This window comes from Amblyraja radiata, chromosome 7 (assembly GCF_010909765.2).
Source record: "Amblyraja radiata isolate CabotCenter1 chromosome 7, sAmbRad1.1.pri, whole genome shotgun sequence".
NCBI classification, from domain to species: domain Eukaryota; kingdom Metazoa; phylum Chordata; class Chondrichthyes; order Rajiformes; family Rajidae; genus Amblyraja; species Amblyraja radiata.
Window position 1 is genome coordinate 85,541,089 of NC_045962.1, and position 19,590 is coordinate 85,560,678.

The window sequence follows — 19,590 nt, forward strand, 5'->3', positions numbered from 1 at the left end:
AGTTTAGTTTAGTTTAGTTTAGTTTAGTTTAGTTTAGTTTAGTTTAGTTTAGTTTAGTTTAGTTTAGTTTAGTTTAGTTTAGTTTAGAGACACAGCGCGGAAACAGGCCCTTCGGCCCACCGAGTCCGCACCGACCAGCGATCCCCGCACACTAACACTATCCTACATCCACTGGGGATAATTTACAATGATCCCAAGCCAATTAGCCTACAAGAGTTTCTTGCCCAGAGTAGGGGAATCGTGAGACCGGAGGACATAGGTTTAAGGTGAAGGGAAAAAATTAATAGGAATCTGAGGGGTAACTTTTTCACACAAAGGGTGTCGGGTGCATGGAACAAGCTGCTGGAGGAGGTAGTTGAGGCTGGGACTATCACAACATTTAAGAAACAGTTAGACAGGTACAGAGACAGGACATGTTTGGGGGGATATGGGCCAAACGCGGGCATGTGAACCACTGCATCTGGGACATGTTGGCTGGCACGGGCTAGTTGGGCCGAAGGGCCTGTTGCCATGCTGTATCACTCTATGACTACATGGTCAACTCATTGAAAGGAAGATTTTTTTCACACAGAGAATTGTGAGTCTGTGGAATCCTCTGCCTCAGAGGCCGGTTCTCTGGCCACTTTCAAGAGAGAGCTAGATAGGGCTCTTAAAGACAGCGGAGTCAGGGGATATGGGGAGAAGGCAGGAACGGGGTACTGATTGTGGACGATCAGCCATGATCACATTGAATGGCGGTGCTGGCACGAAGGGCCGAATGGCCTACTCCTGCACCTATTAACTATTGTCTATTATCGATTAAGGCACATGGACACCATTCATTGATTTATTACAAGGATAGTATGGTCCACATTTTTGGAGTTAAAACGAATTACGGGTTGGGTGATGGGTGGGGAGGGATACGAGGCAGGAATATCATCACTTTTTGTTTTTCTTTCTGTTTTTGTCTTTTCATTTCTCTACGTCTTTCTTATTTCTTTTACGTACATGGCCTGTCCCACGAGCATGCGCCTGCATGCGGCGGGCGCGACCAAACCGGAAGCGGGGGCCACGCGGAGGTCGAGTGATCCCCGTACGAGTTGACGTGAAGTTCGAGCGAAGTCCGCGGGAAGTTCGCGCTAGGCGTACGCCGTCAAGGCCCTGCGTACGGCGTCGAGACGCTGCGTACGCCGTCGAGGCGACTGCGGGCCGGCAGGCCGTTGCCGCACGGAATTTTTGAACACGGTCAGTTTTTCGGAGCCCCGCGCGATGTCGGGACCAGCTCCGCACAACTCCATACGGCTCCAGCGATCGAAGTGGGACCGGCCCCGCGAGGCCGTACGGCTCAAGCGACCATGTTAGATCGCGCTCGCCGCATGGAGTCGCATGCTGGTGGGAGGGGCCCTTAACTCACTCACTCTTTGGCTAAACCACCTTGGTAGTCTAGGGGTTCTATTCTTGCACATTCCACTCTTGCATTTTCTCTCATATTTTCCCTCAACTTTAGCCAAAAATTAAAATTGAAGCTGTACGATAACTGTATTAAGTCATATACCGCTGGTTATATTTTTGTACACTGCCTCTAATAAATAAAAAATATATTTTTAAATGATACATGAACAGGCCTCAGATGTTTTGTAAGATGCAGATGCTTTATTGTTCAGTTCAGTACAGTTCCTTCTATATCCAGGCAGCTGATATCATTACCCGAGCCCCGCTCCTCCCCTCCCCTCCCTTCAATCCCCCCAGTGAGTAGGTGGTCTCTTCACAGTCTAGTGCTGGACTCTGCGCATGGACTGCATCTGGTTGGTGTGGGCCTGAGTACTGTACTCGTTGTAGTTCTTGTATTCACCATTGTGTCGGTCCCTCTCGAAGATGTATTGGTAGCCTCTGTAGCCAGGGTACTGGTATCCAACCCAGCTGTGAAGGAAACACAAAAAAATCATTGTAGTAGATGCCCCTCTTGCCCTTGGACATTTCCACCCTCCTCCGCTCCGATCCGGAACGGGGGTACAGCACGTTCGAAGGCACCAGAATCCCTCCAGATTCAGGGACTCAGATTCTTCCCAGCTGTTAACAGGAAACCGGTTCAAAGGTAGATCAAAAAAATGCTGGAGAAACTCAGCGGGTGAGGCAGCATCTACGGAGCGAAGGAAATAGGTGACGTTTCAGGTCGAGACCCTTCTTCTGGGATGCCAGGACTTTCATATGAAGAAAGACTGGATAGACTCGGCTTGTACTCGCTAGAATTTAGAAGATTGAGGGGGGGATCTTATAGAAACTTACAAAATTCTTAAGAAGGGTTTCGGCCCGAAACGTTGCCTATTTCCTTTGCTCCATAGATGCTGCTGCACCCGCTGAGTTTCTCCAGCATTTTTGTGTACCTTCAAATTCTTAAGGGGTTGGACAGGCTAGATGCAGGAAGATTGTTCCCGATGTTGGGGAAGTCCAGAACAAGGGGTCACAGTTTGAGGATAAGGGGGATGCCTTTTAGGACCTGGATGAGAATTTTTTTTTTCACACAGAGAGTGGTGAATCTGTGGAATTCTCTGCCACAGAAGGTAGTTGAGGCCAGTTCATTGGCTATATTTAAGAGGGAGTTAGATGTGGCCCTTGTGGCTAAAGGGATCAGGGGGTATGGAGAGTAGGCAGGTACAGGATACTGAGTTGGATGATCAGCCATTGAATGGCGGTGCTGGTTCGAAGGGCCGAATGGCCTACTCCTGCACCTATTTTCTATGTTTCTATGTTTCAGACTGATGTGGGGGTGGGGGGGGGGGGGCAGGAAGAAGAAAGGAAGAGGCGGAGACAGTGGGCTGTGGGGGAGCTGGGAAGGGGAGGGGAAGGAGGGAGAAAGCAGGGACTACCTGAAATTGGAGAAGTCAATGTTCATACCGCTGGGGTGTAAAGTACCCAGGCGAAATATGAGGTGCTGCTCCTCCAATTTGCGCTGGGCCTCACTCTGGCCACGGAGGAGGCCCAGGACAGAAAGGTCGGATTCGGTATGGGAGGGCGAGTTGAAATGCTGGCCACCCACCACCCACCAACCCTGTCCCTGAATCTGGTGGTGTGCGTTTTCACATTTCTGTACCTTTTGCCCGATGGCTGAGGGGGAGAAGAGGGAGCGGCCGGGGGTGAGACTGGTCCTTGATGATGCTGCTGGCCTTGCCGAGGCAGCGTGAGGTGTAAACGGGGTCAAATAGGGGAGGTAGACACAAAATGCTGGAGAAACTCAGCGGGTGAGGCAGCATCTATGGAGCGAAGGAAATAGGCAACGTTTCGGGCCGAAACCCTTCTTCAGAGGTTGGCTTGTGTGATGGTCTGGACTTTAGACTTTGGAGATGCACCGCGGAAACTGGCCCTTCGTTCCATCGAGTCCGCGCCGACCAGCGATCACCCCTTACACCAGCCCTATCCTACACACCAGGTATAAGTGTGTCTGTAGGATAGTGTTAACGTGCGGGGATCGCTGGTCGGAGCAGACTCGGTGGGCCGAAGGGCCTGTTTCAGCGCTGCATCTCTGAACTAAACCAGTGTGTAGGAAGGTACTGAGGATAGCAACATAGAAACATAGAAAATAGGTGCAGGAGTAGGCCATTCGGCCCTTCGAGACTGCACCGCCATTCAATATGGTCATGGCTGATCATCCAACTCAGTATCCCGTACCTGCCTTCTCTCCAAACCCCCTGATCCCTTTAGCCACAAGGGCCACATCTAACACCCTCTTAAATATAGCCAATGAACTGTGGCCTCAACTACCTTCTGTGGCAGAGAGTTCCAGAGATTCACCACTCTCTGTGTGAAAAATGTTTTTCTCATCTCGGTCCTAAAGGATTTCCCCTTTATCCTTAAACTGTGACCCCTTGTTCTGGACTTCCCCAACATCGGGAACAATCTTCCTGCATCTAGCCTGTCCAACCCCTTAAGAATTTTGTAAGTTTCTATAAGATCCCCCCTCAATCTCCTAAATTCCAGCGAGTACAAGCCGAGTCTATCCAGTCTTTCTTCATATGAAAGTCCTGACATCCCAGGAATCAGTCTGGTGAACCTTCTCTGTACTCCCTCTATGGCAAGGATGTCCCTTTCCCCTGACTTTCAGTCTTAAGAAGGGTCTCGGCCCTGAAACGACACCCGTTCCTTCTCTCCAGAGATGCTGCCTGTCCCGCTGAGTTACTGCAGAGTTTTGTGTCCATCTAAGCTAAACCAGTGGCAACTTACGCTCCAGAGTGGACCTTGATGGAGGCAACCTCCTTGCTGCACCAGCCCATGGCTTGCAGGGATGGGTAGTCGTCGCAGAGCTCAAACTTGCGCCCCTGGAAGTTCTCGGTTTCGTACAGGGAGATCTTGCTGTCGCTGTGGTTCTGTGGGGGACAGAGAGAGAGAGAGAGGGAGAGTGTGGCAAACCCTGATTTTAAAGAACTAGATGATACATCAAAACTAAGAATAATCCTTGGCGAAGGAAATACGGCACATCTTGGTGCACAATACGTAACAGCATGCCATAACCTGAGAGACGGTGAATGACCAACATGCACAACATGCACAAGACATTCTTCAGATCTGAAGAAGAGACTCAACCTGAAACATCACCCATTCCTTCTATCCAGAGACGCTGCCTGTCCCGCTGAGTTACGCCAACATTTTGTGTCTACCTCCTTGCGTGCTACCCGAGGTGCTGTTGGAGGCAAATGTACGATAGTGACATCTAAGAGACTTTTGGATGGGCATATGGATATTTAAGGGAATGGAAGAAGGTTTGGATTGTGTGCAGGTAGGTAATGGGGCTGTCCAACTTGGGCGACCTTATCCGCGAGTTCTGGCGAGTTTGACCTCGACTCATACTAGCAGCATGTTCGACACGAGGTCGCGGGAGGTCTTTGTAACTCTCCTTCATGCTCGAGAGTGGTCCCCGCGTACGCGAGGCCTCAGCTAGGTCGTGGAGTATTTTTCAACATGCTGAATAATGCCCGCGAGTATAAAAAAGGTCGCCATGGAAAAAATCGATACTCTTTTTACTCGTAGGTTTAGTCGAAGTAGGTTGTAGTAGGTCGGCATGTTAGTCGTAGGTAATCGAGGGTAGTGGAAGATAGTCGTAGATAGTCTTCATCATAGTCGATGGGAGGTTGAAGGAGGTCTTCTACATAGTTGAAGGAGGTCTTCAACATGACACTTTTTCGAACTGTCCTAAACTCTTCTAAACTCGCCAATTAGGTCGCCCAAGTGGGACAGCCCCTTAAGAGATGGCAGTCTGAAGACAGTCTGTGTACCCTATCTACCACATAGACATAGAAACGTAGAAACTAGGTGCAGGAGGAGGCCATTCAGCCCTTCGAGCCAGCACCGCCATTCATTGTGATCATGGCTGATCGTCCCCTATCAATAACCCGTGCCTGCCTTCTCCCCATATCCCTTGACTCCACTAGCCCCTAGAGCTCTGTCTAACTCTCTCTTAAATCCATCCAGTGACTTGGCCTCCACTGCCCTCTGTGGCAGGGAATTCCACAAATTCACAACTCTCTGGGTGAAAAAGCTTTTCCTCACCTCAGTCTTAAATGACCTCCCCTTTATTCTAAGACTGTGACCCCTGGTTCTGGACTCGCCCAACATTGGGAACATTTTTCCTGCATCTAGCTTGTTCAGTCCTTTTATAATTTTATATGTTTCTATAAGATCCCCCCCTCATCATTCTAAACTCCAGTGAATACAAGCCTAGTCTTTTCAATCTTTCCTCATATGACAGTCCCGCCATCCCAGGGATCAATCTCGTGAACCTACGCTGCACTGCCTCAATCACAAAGATGTCCTTCCTCAAATTAGGAGACCAAAACTGTACGCAATACTCCAGATGTGGTCTCACCAGAGCCCTATACAACTGCAGTAGAACCTCTTTACTCCTATACAGGCCTCTCACAGTTTTGTACACACACACACACACAGACAGTGCAAATGTATTGAAGGGCTTACGGCACTCTTGATGGGGCGGAAGGAGAGAAGGTGTTCGGTCCTGTAGCCACTGTTTCCGCTCCAGGCGTCCCAACGTGGGTAGTCTCCCTTCTCCAGGATGAACTGCTGTCCCTGGAATTCTGGGTGTTCGAATCCTGCCCAGCTACAAGATAAACAGACAGAGAGAGGGGGAGGGGGAGAAAATTGGCAATGGTCATTCTACCAGATATAAAGGTGCTGTGAGTCATTGTTAGGTCCAGATACTACATAGAAACGTAGAAACATGTGGATTATAAAAATGTCGGAGACCCTACACCTGGAAAGTATCAGATTTGTCTTAATGGACAAACACAAACTTTTTGTTAGAATATGGTCACCATTCATTGACTATTTGAAGGGGTAGATCGGTCCAGCATGGGAACCTAACTGAACCTTGAACTCAGGATTAGATGAAAAGTTATACTTTATACTTTATAATCTACGAACCTATCTCCAAAGATGTATTATTAGTAAACCATTCCATTCTTTTTTTTATCTTAACATCTGTGAGGTTTTTTCCTCTTTCTCTCTTACTTCCTATCTTTAAAAATCAAACTAGAAGCAGAACCAATCTACAATGGATAATATTAACAATGTACGACTGATATACATGAAATGTTTATAATTTGTGCTTGCTTCTAATAAAAATATTTTTTTTTTAAAGAAACATAGAAAATAGGTGCAGGAGGAGGCCATTTGGCCCTTTGAGCCAGCACCGCCATTCATTGTGATCATGGCTGATCGTCCCCTATCAATAACCCGTGCCTGCCTTCTCCCCATATCCCTTGACTCCACTAGCCCCTTAGAGCTCTATCTAACTCTCTCTTAAATCCATCCAGTGACCTAGTCTCCACTGCCCTCTGTGGCAGGGAATTCCACAAATTCACAACTCTCTCGGTGAAAAGGTTTTTTCTCACCTCAGTCTTAAATGACCTCCCCTTTATTCTAAGACTGTGTGGCCCCTGGTTCTGGACTCGTCCAACATTGGGAACATTGTCTTTCCGCTGACTGGTTATCACGCAACAAAAGCTTTTCACTGTACCTCAGTCCACGTGACAGTAAAAGTTTGCACACAGAGAGTGGTGAGTCTGTGGAATTCTCTGCCTCAGAGGGCAGTGGAGGCAGGTTCTCTGGATACTTTCAAGTGAGAGTTAGATAGGGCTCTTAAAAATAGCGGAGTCAGGGGAAATGTGGAGAAGGCAGGAACTGGGTACTGATTGGGGATGATCAGCCATTGAATGGCGGTGCTGGCTCGAAGGGCCAAATGGCCTACTCCTGCATCTATTGTCTATTGTCTAAACTGAACTCTTGAGAAAGAGAGGAATCTATTCTCTAGAGTTTACAGAAATGAAAGGTGAGTTCAGAGTATAGATGTGGGAGAATCTATTATTTTTCTGGTTGCGGAATTAAACGTGTATCTCGAAATAAGACTTCAGACTAAGTTAGGAGATATCATGCCAGGACCTAACCTGGTCATATAGATCAAAGAAGTTTCAGTTGAAGAGTTCAGTTTGGAGAGTCAGTATGGGAGTCCTGAGTGTAAGGCGTGATTGATTGAACAGAAGACTGCGGAAGGCTGATGGATGCAAAGTGATGAAGGTTAGGAGACACAAGCATCCGACTTGGGGGATAGTTGAGAGGGCTGTGGGACTGGAGGAGATCTCAGAGTGTGGACAAAAAAGCTGGAGAAACTCAGTGGGTGCGGCAGCATCTATGGAGTGAAGGAAATACAAAATTCTTAAGGGGTTGGACAGGCTAGATGCAGGAAGATTGTTCCCGATGTTGGTGAAGTCCAGGACAAGGGGTCACAGTTTAAGGATAAAGGGGAAATCCTTTAAGACCGAGATGAGAAAAACATTTTTCACACAGAGAGTGGTGAATCTGTGGAATTCTCTGCCACAGAAGGTAGTTGACGCCAGTTCATTGGATATATTTAAGAGGGAGTTAGATGTGGCCCTTGTGGCTAAAGGGATCAGGGGGTATGGAGAGAAGGCAGGTACAGGCTACTGAGTTGGATGATCAGCATTGATCATATCGAAGGGCCGAATGGCCTACTCCTGCACCTATTTTCTATGTATCTATGTAAATAGGCAAAGTTTCGGGTCGAAACCCTTCTTCAGACTGATGTGGGCCAACCGCAAGCAGGTGGGACTAGTGTAGCTGGGGCATGTTGGTCGGTGTGGGCAAGTTGGGACGGAGGGCCTGTTTCCACACTGTATCACTCTATGACTCTGTGAAAAAGAGCCCTCTGGGTTGGCCGCCATCTTGGATCCGTTCTGGCATCTTGCCCTGCTCGCTACCCTCCCAATGTTGGGAGCCTTCCTTATCATTAGCATCCTTTTATTGTCATCATGCAAAGCAACAGTTGTACAGTGCAAAATGAGAAGACGTTTCCCAGGGAATACCGGAGCATCGCACATAAAAACTTAAACATTTCACGCATAAATACAAACAATCCAGTTCCTGATAAATAAAACAGTAGGAATAGTTTTTTTAAAAGTGCAGGTAAAAAAAGCAACATTAAAATTGAAGTAAACAAAAAAAAAAAAAAAGTAAATGTAAATGTAAAAAGAAAAAAATAAAAAAATAAAAATTTTAATAAATAGATAAATAAATAAATAAATAAATAGATAAAGAAAACAATAAAATAAAAAAAAGAAAGATGAATTTGGGGAAGGCAGGGGATAGAGATGGGGATTAAACGTTGATGTACTTACGGTCCACATTCTACCTTGATGGATCGGATCTTGTTGAATCCACGTTCCATGATGTTGGGACATTCCAGCATAAACTCGCAGTGTTTTCCTTGGAAGTTCTGCTCTTCCCACATCGTGATCTTCCACTGACCCATGACATCCATTGGCTGGGTTGTCATCTTGAATTGTACTGTATCTACGGGAACGGCAAGAAAGTAAGTCAATGGCCAATCAATGTCGCAAGTCAAGGAGATATCTCCAGTGTTGGTCTGGACTCGGCACCATTTCATCTTGCCATCATATATTCTGTGAGCAAAGTTAGGCCATTCGGCCCTTCAAGTCTACTCCACCAATCAACCATGGCTGATCTGTCTTTCCCTCTCAACTCCATTCTCCTGCCTTCTCCCCATCACCCCTGACACCAAGGTGGTTGTCGGAGGTTGCAGGTGGTAGCCGGAGGTTGCAGGTAGTTGAAGGTAAGACCTTCCACTACCTGCAACCTCCGGCAACCACCTTCAACTAGCATCGCAACCAGCTTCAACTAAAAATTTACCAATTTTTAAAACGGCAACCTATTTTTAGTCGCGGCCGGTTTTTGAATTTTTTGAAATAATCGCCGGAACATAGAAGAAGCGGAAACCACTTTCGACCATTAGGGAGACTGACGAAAACCTCGGGAACTGCACGGAAACCTTGGGTGGGGCGCAAAGTCTCCAGAGGTTTCCGTTCAGGTTTCCTAAGTGGGACAGGGGCATAAGTCTTTGGAAACCAGAACACAAGGAAAAAAGGTCACAGGTCACAGGGAGAACGTACGGCCTTAACTATATCCACTGGCTTTACCTCCACAGCTGTCTGTGGCAAAGAATTCCACAGATTCACAACCCTCAGCCATGATCATATTGAATGGCGGTGCAGGCCCGAAGGGCCAAATGGCCTCCTCCTGCACCTATTTTCTATGTTTCTATGTTTCTAAAGACATCTTAAGGGGTTGGACAGGCTAGATGCAGGAAGATTGTTCCCGATGTTGGGGAAGTCCAGGACAAGGGGTCACAGTTTAAGGATAAGGGGGAAGTCCTTTAGGACCGAGATGAGAAAAAATAAATTTCACACAGAGAGTGGTGAATCTGTGGAATTCTCTGCCACAGAAGGTAGTTGAGGCCAGTTCATTGGCTATATTTAAGAGGGATTTAGATGTGGCCCTTGTGGCTAAAGGGATCAGGGGGTATGGAGAGAAGGCAGGTACAGGATACTGAGTTGGATGATCAGCCATGATCATATTGAATGGCGGTGCAGGCTCGAAGGCCGAATGGCCTACTCCTGCACCAATTTACTATGTTTCTATGTTTCTATTTCCTGTCATCTCCTTCCTAGAAGAAAGCCCTTTAATTCTGAGGCTGTGACCTCTCGTCCTAGACTGTCGCACCAGTGGAAACATCCTCTCCACGTAAGAATAAGGGTTTGGCCATTTAGAACGGAGACGAGGAAACACTTTTTCTCACAGAGAGTGGTGAGTCTGTGGAATTCTCTGCCTCAGAGGGCGGTGGAGGCAGGTTCTCTGGATGCTTTCAAGAGAGAGCTAGATGGGGCTCTTAAAAATAGCGGAGTCAGGGGATATGGGGAGAAGGCAGGAACGGGGTACTGATTGGGGATGATCAGCCATGATCACATTGAATGGCGGTGCTGGCTCGAAGGGCCGAATGGCCTACTCCTGCACCTATTGTCTATTGTCACATCCACCAAGCATTTCACTATTCGGTAAGTTTCAACGAGGTTACCCCTTCATCCTTCTAAACTACAGCGAGTGCAGGCCCAGTGCCGTCAAACATAGAAACATAGAAACATAGAAAATAGGTGCAGGAGTAGGCCATTCGGCCCTTCGAGCCTGCACCGCCATTCAATATGATCATGGCTGATCATCCAACTCAGTATCCTGTACCTGCCTTCTCTCCATACCCCCTGATCCCTTTAGCCACAAGGGCCACATCTAACTCCCTCTTAAATATAGCCAATGAACTGGCCTCAACTACCTTCTGTGGCAGAGAATTCCACAGATTCACAACTCTCTGTGTGAAAAATGTTTTTCTCATCTCGGTCCTAAAAGATTTCTCCCTTATCCTTAAACCGTGACCCCTTGTTCTGGACTTCCCCATCATCGGGAACAATCTTCCTGCATCTAGCCCGTCCAACACTTAAGAATTTTGTAAGTTTCTATAAGATCCCCCCTCAATCTTCTAAATTCTAGCGAGTACAAGCCGAGTCTATCCAGTCTTTCTTCATATGAAAGTCCTGTCATCCCAGGAATCAGTCTGGTGAACCTTCTCTGTGCTCCCTCTATGGCAAGAAAGTCTTTCCTCATCAAACGCTCATCATAGGTTAACCCACTCATTCCTGGGGATCATTCTCATGAACCTCCTCTGGTTCCTCTCCCCAGAACCTCAGTTAGGGGGCCCAGATTTGCTCACAATACTCCAAATGCAGCCTGGCCCAGCCCCATAGAGCCTCAGCATTTCACCTCCCCTTTAGCACGCAAACCCTCTGGAAATAAATGCTAGCTAGCATGGGAGGCGATGATTGCTCTTACCTGGGTCCCGCACAGTGGTGGCTGGTTACCGAGAGGCTGCTGTGTTGATGCTCAATGTGGCAGAGCCCGCTTTTATACACCCTGGCCCATCCCGGCATAAGTGCCGAATGGGCACAAACCCTTGCTGGCTCAGCGGACTCCAGCCCACCCCCCCCCCCCCCCCCTCCCACCCCCCTGGAAATGTTATCCAAACGCACAAGCCAAAAAGCTTCCCGTGCAGATTCCCGCAGGCCATTGTCGCATAGATCAGCGCTCTCTCCCTCTCCCCCCCGCACCACTCTAGACCCATCGCAACAATGGAAAATGCTGTTACCAAGCTTGATCTGAAGCCAGAGACCCTGCGGGAAGGGACTGACGCGACACACCAGCTTCACTGCCCAGATAATGCAACACACATCACTTTCCAAACACAATGCCCTGGATACACAGCGGAGGTTTAGCCAGATTAGGCGCAACATTTTTCTGAAATGCTGCAAGGTCTGGACGTGGGGAGGATGTTTCCACTGGTGGGAGAGTCCAGGACCAGAGGCCACAGCCTCAGGATACCTTTGGAAGGACGAGCCTTTAGAAAGTTTAGAAGAACTATGAGGTTAGGTTAGGTAAGGGGAAGGTGCAGCGAGACCTGGGTGTCCTTGTACACCGGTCACTGAAAGTTGGCGTGCAGGTGCAGCAGGCAGTGAAGAAAGCTAATGGAATGTTACACAGAGAGTGGTGAATCTGTGGAATTCTCTGCCACAGAAGGTAGTTGAGGCCAGTTCATTGGCTGTATTTAAGAGGGAGTTAGATGTGGCCCTTGTGGCTAAAGGGATCAGGGGGTATGGAGAGAAGGCAGGTATGGGATATGAATTTAGATGATCAGCCATGATCATATTCGAAGGGCCGAATGGCCTACTCCTGCACCTATTTTCTATGTTTCTATGAATGTTGGCCTTCATAACAAGAGGATTTCAGTATAGGAGTAGAGAGGTTCTTCTGCAGTTGTGTAGGGCTCTGGTGAGACTACATCTGGAGTATTGTGTCCAGTTTTGGTCTCCTAATTTGAGGAAGGACATCCTTGTGATTGAGGCAGTAGGTTCACGAGATTGATCCCTGGGATGGCGGGACTGTCACATGAGGAAAGATTGAATAGACTGGGCTTGTATTCACTGGAGTTTAGAAGGATGAGGGGAAGGGGGGATCTCATAGAAACATATAAAATTATAAAAGGACTGGACAAGCTAGATGCAGGAAAAATGTTCCCAATGTTGGGCGAGTCCAGAACCAGGGGCCACAGTCTTAGAATAAAGGGGAGGTCATTTAAGACTGAGGTGAGAAAAAACATTTTCACCCAGAGAGTTGTGAATTTATGGAATTCCCTGCCACAGAGGGCAGTGGAGGCCAAGTCACTGGATGGATTTAAGAGAGTAGAGTTGCTGCCTTAAGGGCCTGTCCCACCAGCATGCGACTGCATGCAGCAAGCGCGACCTAACGTGGTCGCTTGAGCCGTACGGCCTCGCGGGGCCGGTCCCACTTCGAACACCGGAGCCGTATGGAGTTGTGCGGGGCTGGTTCCGACATCGCGCGGGGCTCCGAAAAACTGACACTGTCCAAAAATTCCTCGCGGCAACGACCTGCCGGCCCGCAGCCGCATTGAGGCCGTACGTAGCGCCTCGACGGGCGTGCGCAGCGTCTTGACGCCATACGCAGCATCTCGACGCCGTACGCCTAGCGTGAACTCCCCGCGGATTTCGCTCGAACTTCACGTCAACTCGTACGGGATCACTCGACCTCCGCGCGGCCCCCACTTCCGGTTTGGTCGCGCTTGCCGCATGCAGTCGCATGCTCGTGGGACAGGCCCTTTACAGCACCTGAGACTGGCTACGAGTGCTGTCTGTACGGTGCAGGTGGGACTAGTCTATACGGTGCAATGTGGGCAGGTGGGACTAGTGTTGATGGGGCATCTTGGTCGGTGTGGGAAAGTTGGCCTGTTTGCATGCTGTATGAACCTATGAATATCGTGTTTGGCGCAGACATTGTGGGCCGAATGGCCTGTTACTGTGCTGTACCGTTTTAAGTTCTATGTTCAGTGTACTATGATAATTAAGGTCAGTCTGAAGAAGGGTCTCGACCCGAAACGTCATCCATTCCTTCTCTCCGGAGATACTGCCTGTCCCGCTGAGTTACTCCAGCATTTTGTGTCCATCTTTGGTTTAAACCAGCATCTGCTGTTCCTTCCTACACATGAAGAAGGGTTTCGGCCCGAAACGTTGCCTTTTTCAAGTCTGAAGAAGGGTTTCGGCCCGAAACGTTGCCTTTTTCCTTCGCTCCATAGATGCTGCTGCACCCGCTGAGTTTCTCCAGCATTTTTGTGTACATGACATTTATGATGTTTGATCATTTGGAGAGTGATCATTTACAGTGGGAGACTCTGATTACAGGTAGTGGAAGGGAAGACCTTTTTTTCACCCAGTTTTATTCCACTAAGGATGTCTTACCTTCCACTACCTGCAACCTCCGGCAACCACCTGCAACCTCCGGCAACCACCTTCAACCAGCATCGCAACCGGCTTCGACTAAAAAATGACCGATTTTTAAAACGGCAACCTATTTTTAGTCGCGGCCGGTTTTGAATTTTTTGAAATAATCGCCGGAACATCGAAGAAGCGGAAACCAATTTTGACCATTAGGGAGACTGACGAAAACCTCCGGGAACCGCACGGAAACCTTGGGTGGGGCACAAAGTCTCCAGAGGTTTCGGTTCAGGTTTCCTAAGTGGGACAGGGGCATTAGTGTGCGGGGAATCACTGGCCTGTGCGGACTCAATGGGCCGAAGGGCCTGTTTCCGCTCTGTATCTCGAAACTAAACCTTTATGGGGAAGAGAAAAATATTCAATATGAATCTGAGGGCTACCTTTTTCCACACAAAGGGTGGTGGGTGTATGGAACAAGTTGCCAGAGGAGGTAGTTGAGGCTGGGACTATCCCAACGTTTAAGAAGCAGTTGGACAGGTACATGGATAGGACAGGTTTGGAGGGATATGGACCAAACGCAGGCAGGTGGGACTAGTGTAGCTGAGACATGTTGGCCAGTGTGGGAAAGTTGGGCCGAAGGGCCTGGATCACTCTATGACCGATCACCCTATCTGGTTCCACCAAGATGCAGCACAGAACACCACTGGAGATCCTTCTTCCCTGTGGCTATCAAACTGTACAACTCCTCCCCCTTTTGCCGTGGGGTAGATTGAGACTCACCACTACCCCCCCTCCCCCCCCCCACAATCTTAGCACACCCCCAATCCTGTCCACTCACCGCTTTAATTTCACGTTTCATGTATTTTGTGTTTTTATGACTGTTGGCAGATCAATTTCCCTCCTGGGATAAATAAAGTTCTATCCTGGGAATTGACAAGGTTAATTCCCGGGATGGCGGGACTGTCATATGCATGAGAGAATGGAGCGGCTGGGCTTGTACACTCTGGAGTTTAGAAGGATGAGAGGGTATCTTATTGAAACATATAAGATTATTAAGGGTTCGGACACACTAGAGGCAGGAAACATGTTCCCGATGTTGGGGGGCGTCCAGAACCAGTGGCCACACACAGTTTAAGAATAAGGGGTAAGCCATTTAGAACGGAGATGAGGAAACACTTTTTCACACAGAGAGTTGTGAGTCTGTGGAATACTCTGCCTCAGAGGGCAGTGGAGGCCGGTTCTCTGGATACTTTCAAGAGAGAGCTAGATAGGGCTCTTAAAAATAGCGGAGTCAGGGGATATGGGGGAGAAGGCAGGAACGGGGTACTGATTGTGGATGATCAGCCATGATCACATTGAATGGCGGTGCTGGCTCGAAGGGCGAATGGGCTACTCCTGCTATTGTCTATTGTATCGTAGCGTACTCTATAACTCTATAAACCAGAATGGTACGTTTGCGTAATCATTAAACCAGCATCGGCAGTTCCTTGCTTATATTTAATAGCTTGGCCTTAGCTAAATGGGACTAAAGCACACAAGCTTCCAAATGCTTACAGTGACTGCCCACTAAACTATGCCGGCAATTATTATTGTGGGGCAGTGGAGAGACAAGGTACTGCAGTAACGCAGCTCCTGTCTATGAAAGGGTTGGCCAGCAGAGGTCGCCGATGCGCCATCATTCACCCTGTCCCAGTCAAAGGCAGATTCAGACACTGTTGAGAAAATGGACACAAAATGCTGGAGTAAAAGGGCCTGTCCCACTTACGCGACCTGGGCTCGCAAATTACGCGACCTCGTGGTCGCTTAAGGCGTACGGGCACCGTATATGGCCGCGCGGGGCCGGTCCTACTTAGAAACGTGGAGTTGTGCGGGGCTGGTCCCGACATCGCGCGGGGCTCCGAAATTCTTGCTGTGGCCGAAATCTTAGCGCGCCAACGGCCTGTCGGCACCCAGGCGTATTGCGGTCGTACGCAGCGTCTTGACATCGTACGCAGCATCTTGTCGTCGTACGCAGCGTCTTGAGGGCGTACGCCTAGCGCGTGGCATCGCGCGATGACGTCACCGCCCGACGTGGCGTTGCGTGATGACGTCACCGCCCGACGCCGTGCGACGCCCAAATTCGGTCGACCCGCCTCCTGCCCAGCTGATTGATAAGCATGACGCAAATGTAGTCACGCGCGAACTTAGCGCGATCTTAGCGCGAACTTCACGTGGACTCCGCTTCCGTTTGGTCGCGCCAAACGCACGCAATCGCATGCAAGTGGGACAGGCCCTTAACTCAGCGGGTCAGAGACAGCATCTCTGGGGGAAAGGAATAGGTGACTTTTCGGGTCGAGACCCTTCGCCAGACTCCTGGGGTCCAGGGTCGAGACCCTTCTTCAGATGCCTGAAGAAGGGTCTCGACCCAAAATGTCACCTATTCCTTTCCTCCAGAGATCATTCTTGCCTGACCGGCTGAGTCACTCAAGTTTTTTGTGTCTGTCTTCAGTTTAAACCAGCATCTGATGAAGATGAATAAGTTTATTGGCCGACTATTCACATACAAGGAATTTGCCTTGGTGCTCCGCCCGCAAGCGACAACGTGACGTACAGTGACATTAGGAATGACACATAAAACATTAGGTTTCGGCCCAAAACGTTGCCTATTTCCTTCGCTCCATAGGCGCTGCTGCACCCGCTGAGTTTCTCCAGCATTTTTGTCTACCTCCTATTAATAATCTGTAGTTTCTTCCTACACTGGAAATGCTTTACATTCACGGAGAAACAAGAAACTGCATCTTCAGCGTCTCGGAGCAAACCTGGTAGCCTCACAGTGCTGGAGACCCCGGTTCGATCCTGACCTTGGGTGCTGTCTGTGTGGAGTCTGCACGTTCTCCCCGTGACCACGTGGGTTTCCTCCGGGTGCTCGGGAGTTCTACCACACCGCAAAGATGTGCGGGATTGTAGATTAATCGGCACTCGTGTGTCGGGAGTGGATGGGAAGGTGGGATAACTAGGGCAAATGTGAGCGGGGGATCGATCTGGGCCTTTGGAAAGGGTGCAGAGGATGTTTGTCAGAATGAGGCCTGGACTAATGGGAGTCCTTGGACAGACTTAAGGGCCGGTCCCACCAGCATGCGACTGCATGCGGCAAGCGCGACCAAACCGGAAGCGGGGGCCGCGTGGAGGTCGAGTGAGTGACGTGAAGTTCGAGCGAAGTTCGCGCGTGACGTACGGCCTCAACGCAGCTGTGGGCCGGCAGGCCGCTGCCGCGCGGAATTTTTGAACACGGTCAGTTTTCCGGAGCCCCGCGCGATGTCGGGACCAGCTCCGCACAACTCCATACGGCTCCGGCGATCGAAGTGGGACCGGCCCCGCGAGGCCGTACGGCTCAAGCGACCACGTTAGGTAGCGCTTGCCGCATGCAGTCGCATGCTCGTGGGACAGGCCTTTTATATTGTTTTCTCTGGAATGCTGGAGTTTGCCGGGGGAGACCCTATAGAAGTATATTAAATGATGAGAGGCATAGATAGGGTAGACAGTCAGAACCATTTCCCAAATATGAAATATCAAATACTATAGCTTTAAGGTGAGGAGGAGTTTGAAGGAGATATGTGCTACCGAGTGAAGTGTGTACAAAGGAACTGTAGTTGCCGGTTTACCCCGAAGAGAGACACAAAACGCTGGAGTAACACAACGGGTCAAGCAGCATCTCTGGTGAGAAGGAATGGGTGATGGTTGGTAGAATGTAATACAGAAGTGTGCGAGGTGTCGTATATTAGCAAGTCTCGCCAGGGCAGGACCTACACAGTGAACGGCAGTGCCTTGGGCAGTGCTGTCGACCTGAGGGATCTAGGAGTGCAGGTGCACAGATCCTTGCAAGTGGCGTCACAGGTATGCATGGTGGTCAAGACGTCTTTTGGCACATTGGTCTTCATCAGTCGGAGTATTGAGCATGTTTCAGACAGAACTGCAGATGCTGGCAAAATCGAAGGTAGATAAAAATGCTGGAGAAACTCAGCGGGTGAGGCAGCATCTATGGAGCGAAGGAATAGGTGACGTTGTTTCGGGTTGAGACCCTTCTTCAGAGAACTGCAGATGCTGGTTTACGCCAAAGATAGGCACAAAAAGCTGGAGTATACAATATGCAATATATTTATTCCATGTCATTTGAACCTCAGTGAGGCTCAAACAAAACTCTGTTTCTACAGCCATACAAACAAAACAAGACACACAAACAATTCAATTCTATGTTTCTATGTTTCTAATTCACACAAACATCCATCACAGTGAATCTCCTCCTCACTGTGATGGAAGGCAAAGTCTTTTCTCTCCCATGCACCATTTTTCTCACGATGTTGGAGCCCCCCGGCGGGCGATGGTAAGTTCCACGGCCATTAAAGCCGCGCCGGGCGATGTACGGCCCCGCTCCAGGTCTAAATGACTCAAAGTTGGAGCCCCCGGCGGGCGTTGGAATGTCCCGCGGCCATTAAAGCCGCGCCGGGCGATGTACGGCCCCGCTCCGGGTCATTCCAACCCCGCCATGGGCTGGAGAAATAGCTCTAAAGGTGGGCAGACTCGGTGGGCCGAAGGGCCAGTTTCAGCGCTGTATCTCTACACTAGACAGAGCAGAGGTGAGCACAGAAGTCGGGAGGTCATGTTACTGTTGTACAAGACGTTGGTGAGGCCGCACTTTGTATTGTGTAGGAAGGAACTGCAGATGCTGGTTTAAATCGAAGATAGACACAACATGCTGGATGGGAGTAACTCAGCGGGACAGGCGGCATCGCTGGAGAGAAGGAACGGGTGAAGTTTTCGGGCCGAGACCCTTCTTCAGACCGATCAGAGTATTTGTGTATTGTGTTCTGTCACACACTGATATTATGCTGTGTAGGAGGGAACTGTAGACACTTGGTTATACAGTAGACACAAAGTACTGGAGTAATGGGCCTGTCCCACTTGGCGACTTTTTCGCAACTGCCGGCGACTGTCATGGTCGTAGCAGGTCGCCGGAAAACCGGCGAAAATTTACGTCATCCTGGCGACAACCTACGACAGCTCCCACGCCAGGAGAAGTCAAGCTACGCTCGTTGGCGTCAAACCCACTGTCGCCGAAAATATTTTCAACGTGTTAAAAATTTAGCGGCGACCAGATAGACGCTACGACTTTTTGCCCGAATGAGGGGACGACTCACGGAGACAACCGGGGAACATGTGGCGACAAACTAGTCGCCTGTAGTTGCCTAAAAAAGTGGGACAGGCCCTTAACCCAGTAGCTCCGGCAGCATCTCTGGAGAAAAGGAATAGGTGATTTTAAGATACAGAGGAGATTTACTAGAATGTTGCCTGGGTTTCAGCACCTAACTTACAGAGAAAGGTTGAACAAGTTAGGTCTTTATTCTTTGGAGCGCAGAAGGTTAAGGGGGGACTTGATAGAGGTCTTTAAAATGATGAGAGGGATAGACAGAGTTGACGTGGATAAGCTCTTCCCATTGAGAGTAGGGAAGATTCAAACAAGAGGACATGATTTGAGAATTAAGGGACAGAAGTTTAGGGGCAACATGAGGGGGAACTTCTTTACTCAGAGAGTGGTAGCTGTGTGGAATGAGCTTCCAGTGGAAGTGGTGGAGGCAGGTTCGATTTTATCATTTAAAAATAAATTGGATAGGTATATGGACGGGAAAGGAATGGAGGGTTATGGTCTGAGTGCAGGTAGATGGGACTAGGTGAGAGTAAGTGTTCGGCACGGACTAGAAGGGCCGAGATGGCCTGACGCGAAACATCACCCATTCCTCCTCTCCAGACGCTGCCTGTCCCGCTGAGTTACTCCGGCATGTTTTGTGTCTACCTCCAATGGTATGAATGTTGATTTGTCTAACTTCAAGTCACCCTTGCATCCCCTCTCTCTCTCTCCGTCCCTCCC

General features: G+C 49.2%; 1 protein-coding gene across 2 annotated transcripts; it reads right to left on the reverse strand.

Moving 5' to 3' along the window:
* Window positions 1–1,610: 1,610 nt before the first annotated feature.
* On the reverse strand, window positions 1,611–11,338 carry cryba2 (crystallin beta A2). 2 transcript variants are annotated; one of them, XM_033024888.1, is made up of 5 exons: window positions 11,239–11,338; window positions 8,679–8,853; window positions 5,944–6,085; window positions 4,198–4,340; window positions 1,611–1,899 (listed from the first exon to the last, which is right to left on the reverse strand). In XM_033024888.1, exons 2-5 carry the CDS (start codon window positions 8,834–8,836, stop codon window positions 1,752–1,754), a joined length of 591 nt encoding a protein of 196 aa, XP_032880779.1. In that variant the 5' UTR covers window positions 8,837–8,853; window positions 11,239–11,338; the 3' UTR covers window positions 1,611–1,751. The 2 variants fall into 2 exon arrangements, with proteins under 2 accessions (XP_032880779.1, XP_032880780.1); XM_033024889.1 differs by having other exon boundaries at window positions 8,679–8,857; window positions 11,240–11,275.
* Between the last annotated feature and the right edge of the window lie 8,252 nt (window positions 11,339–19,590).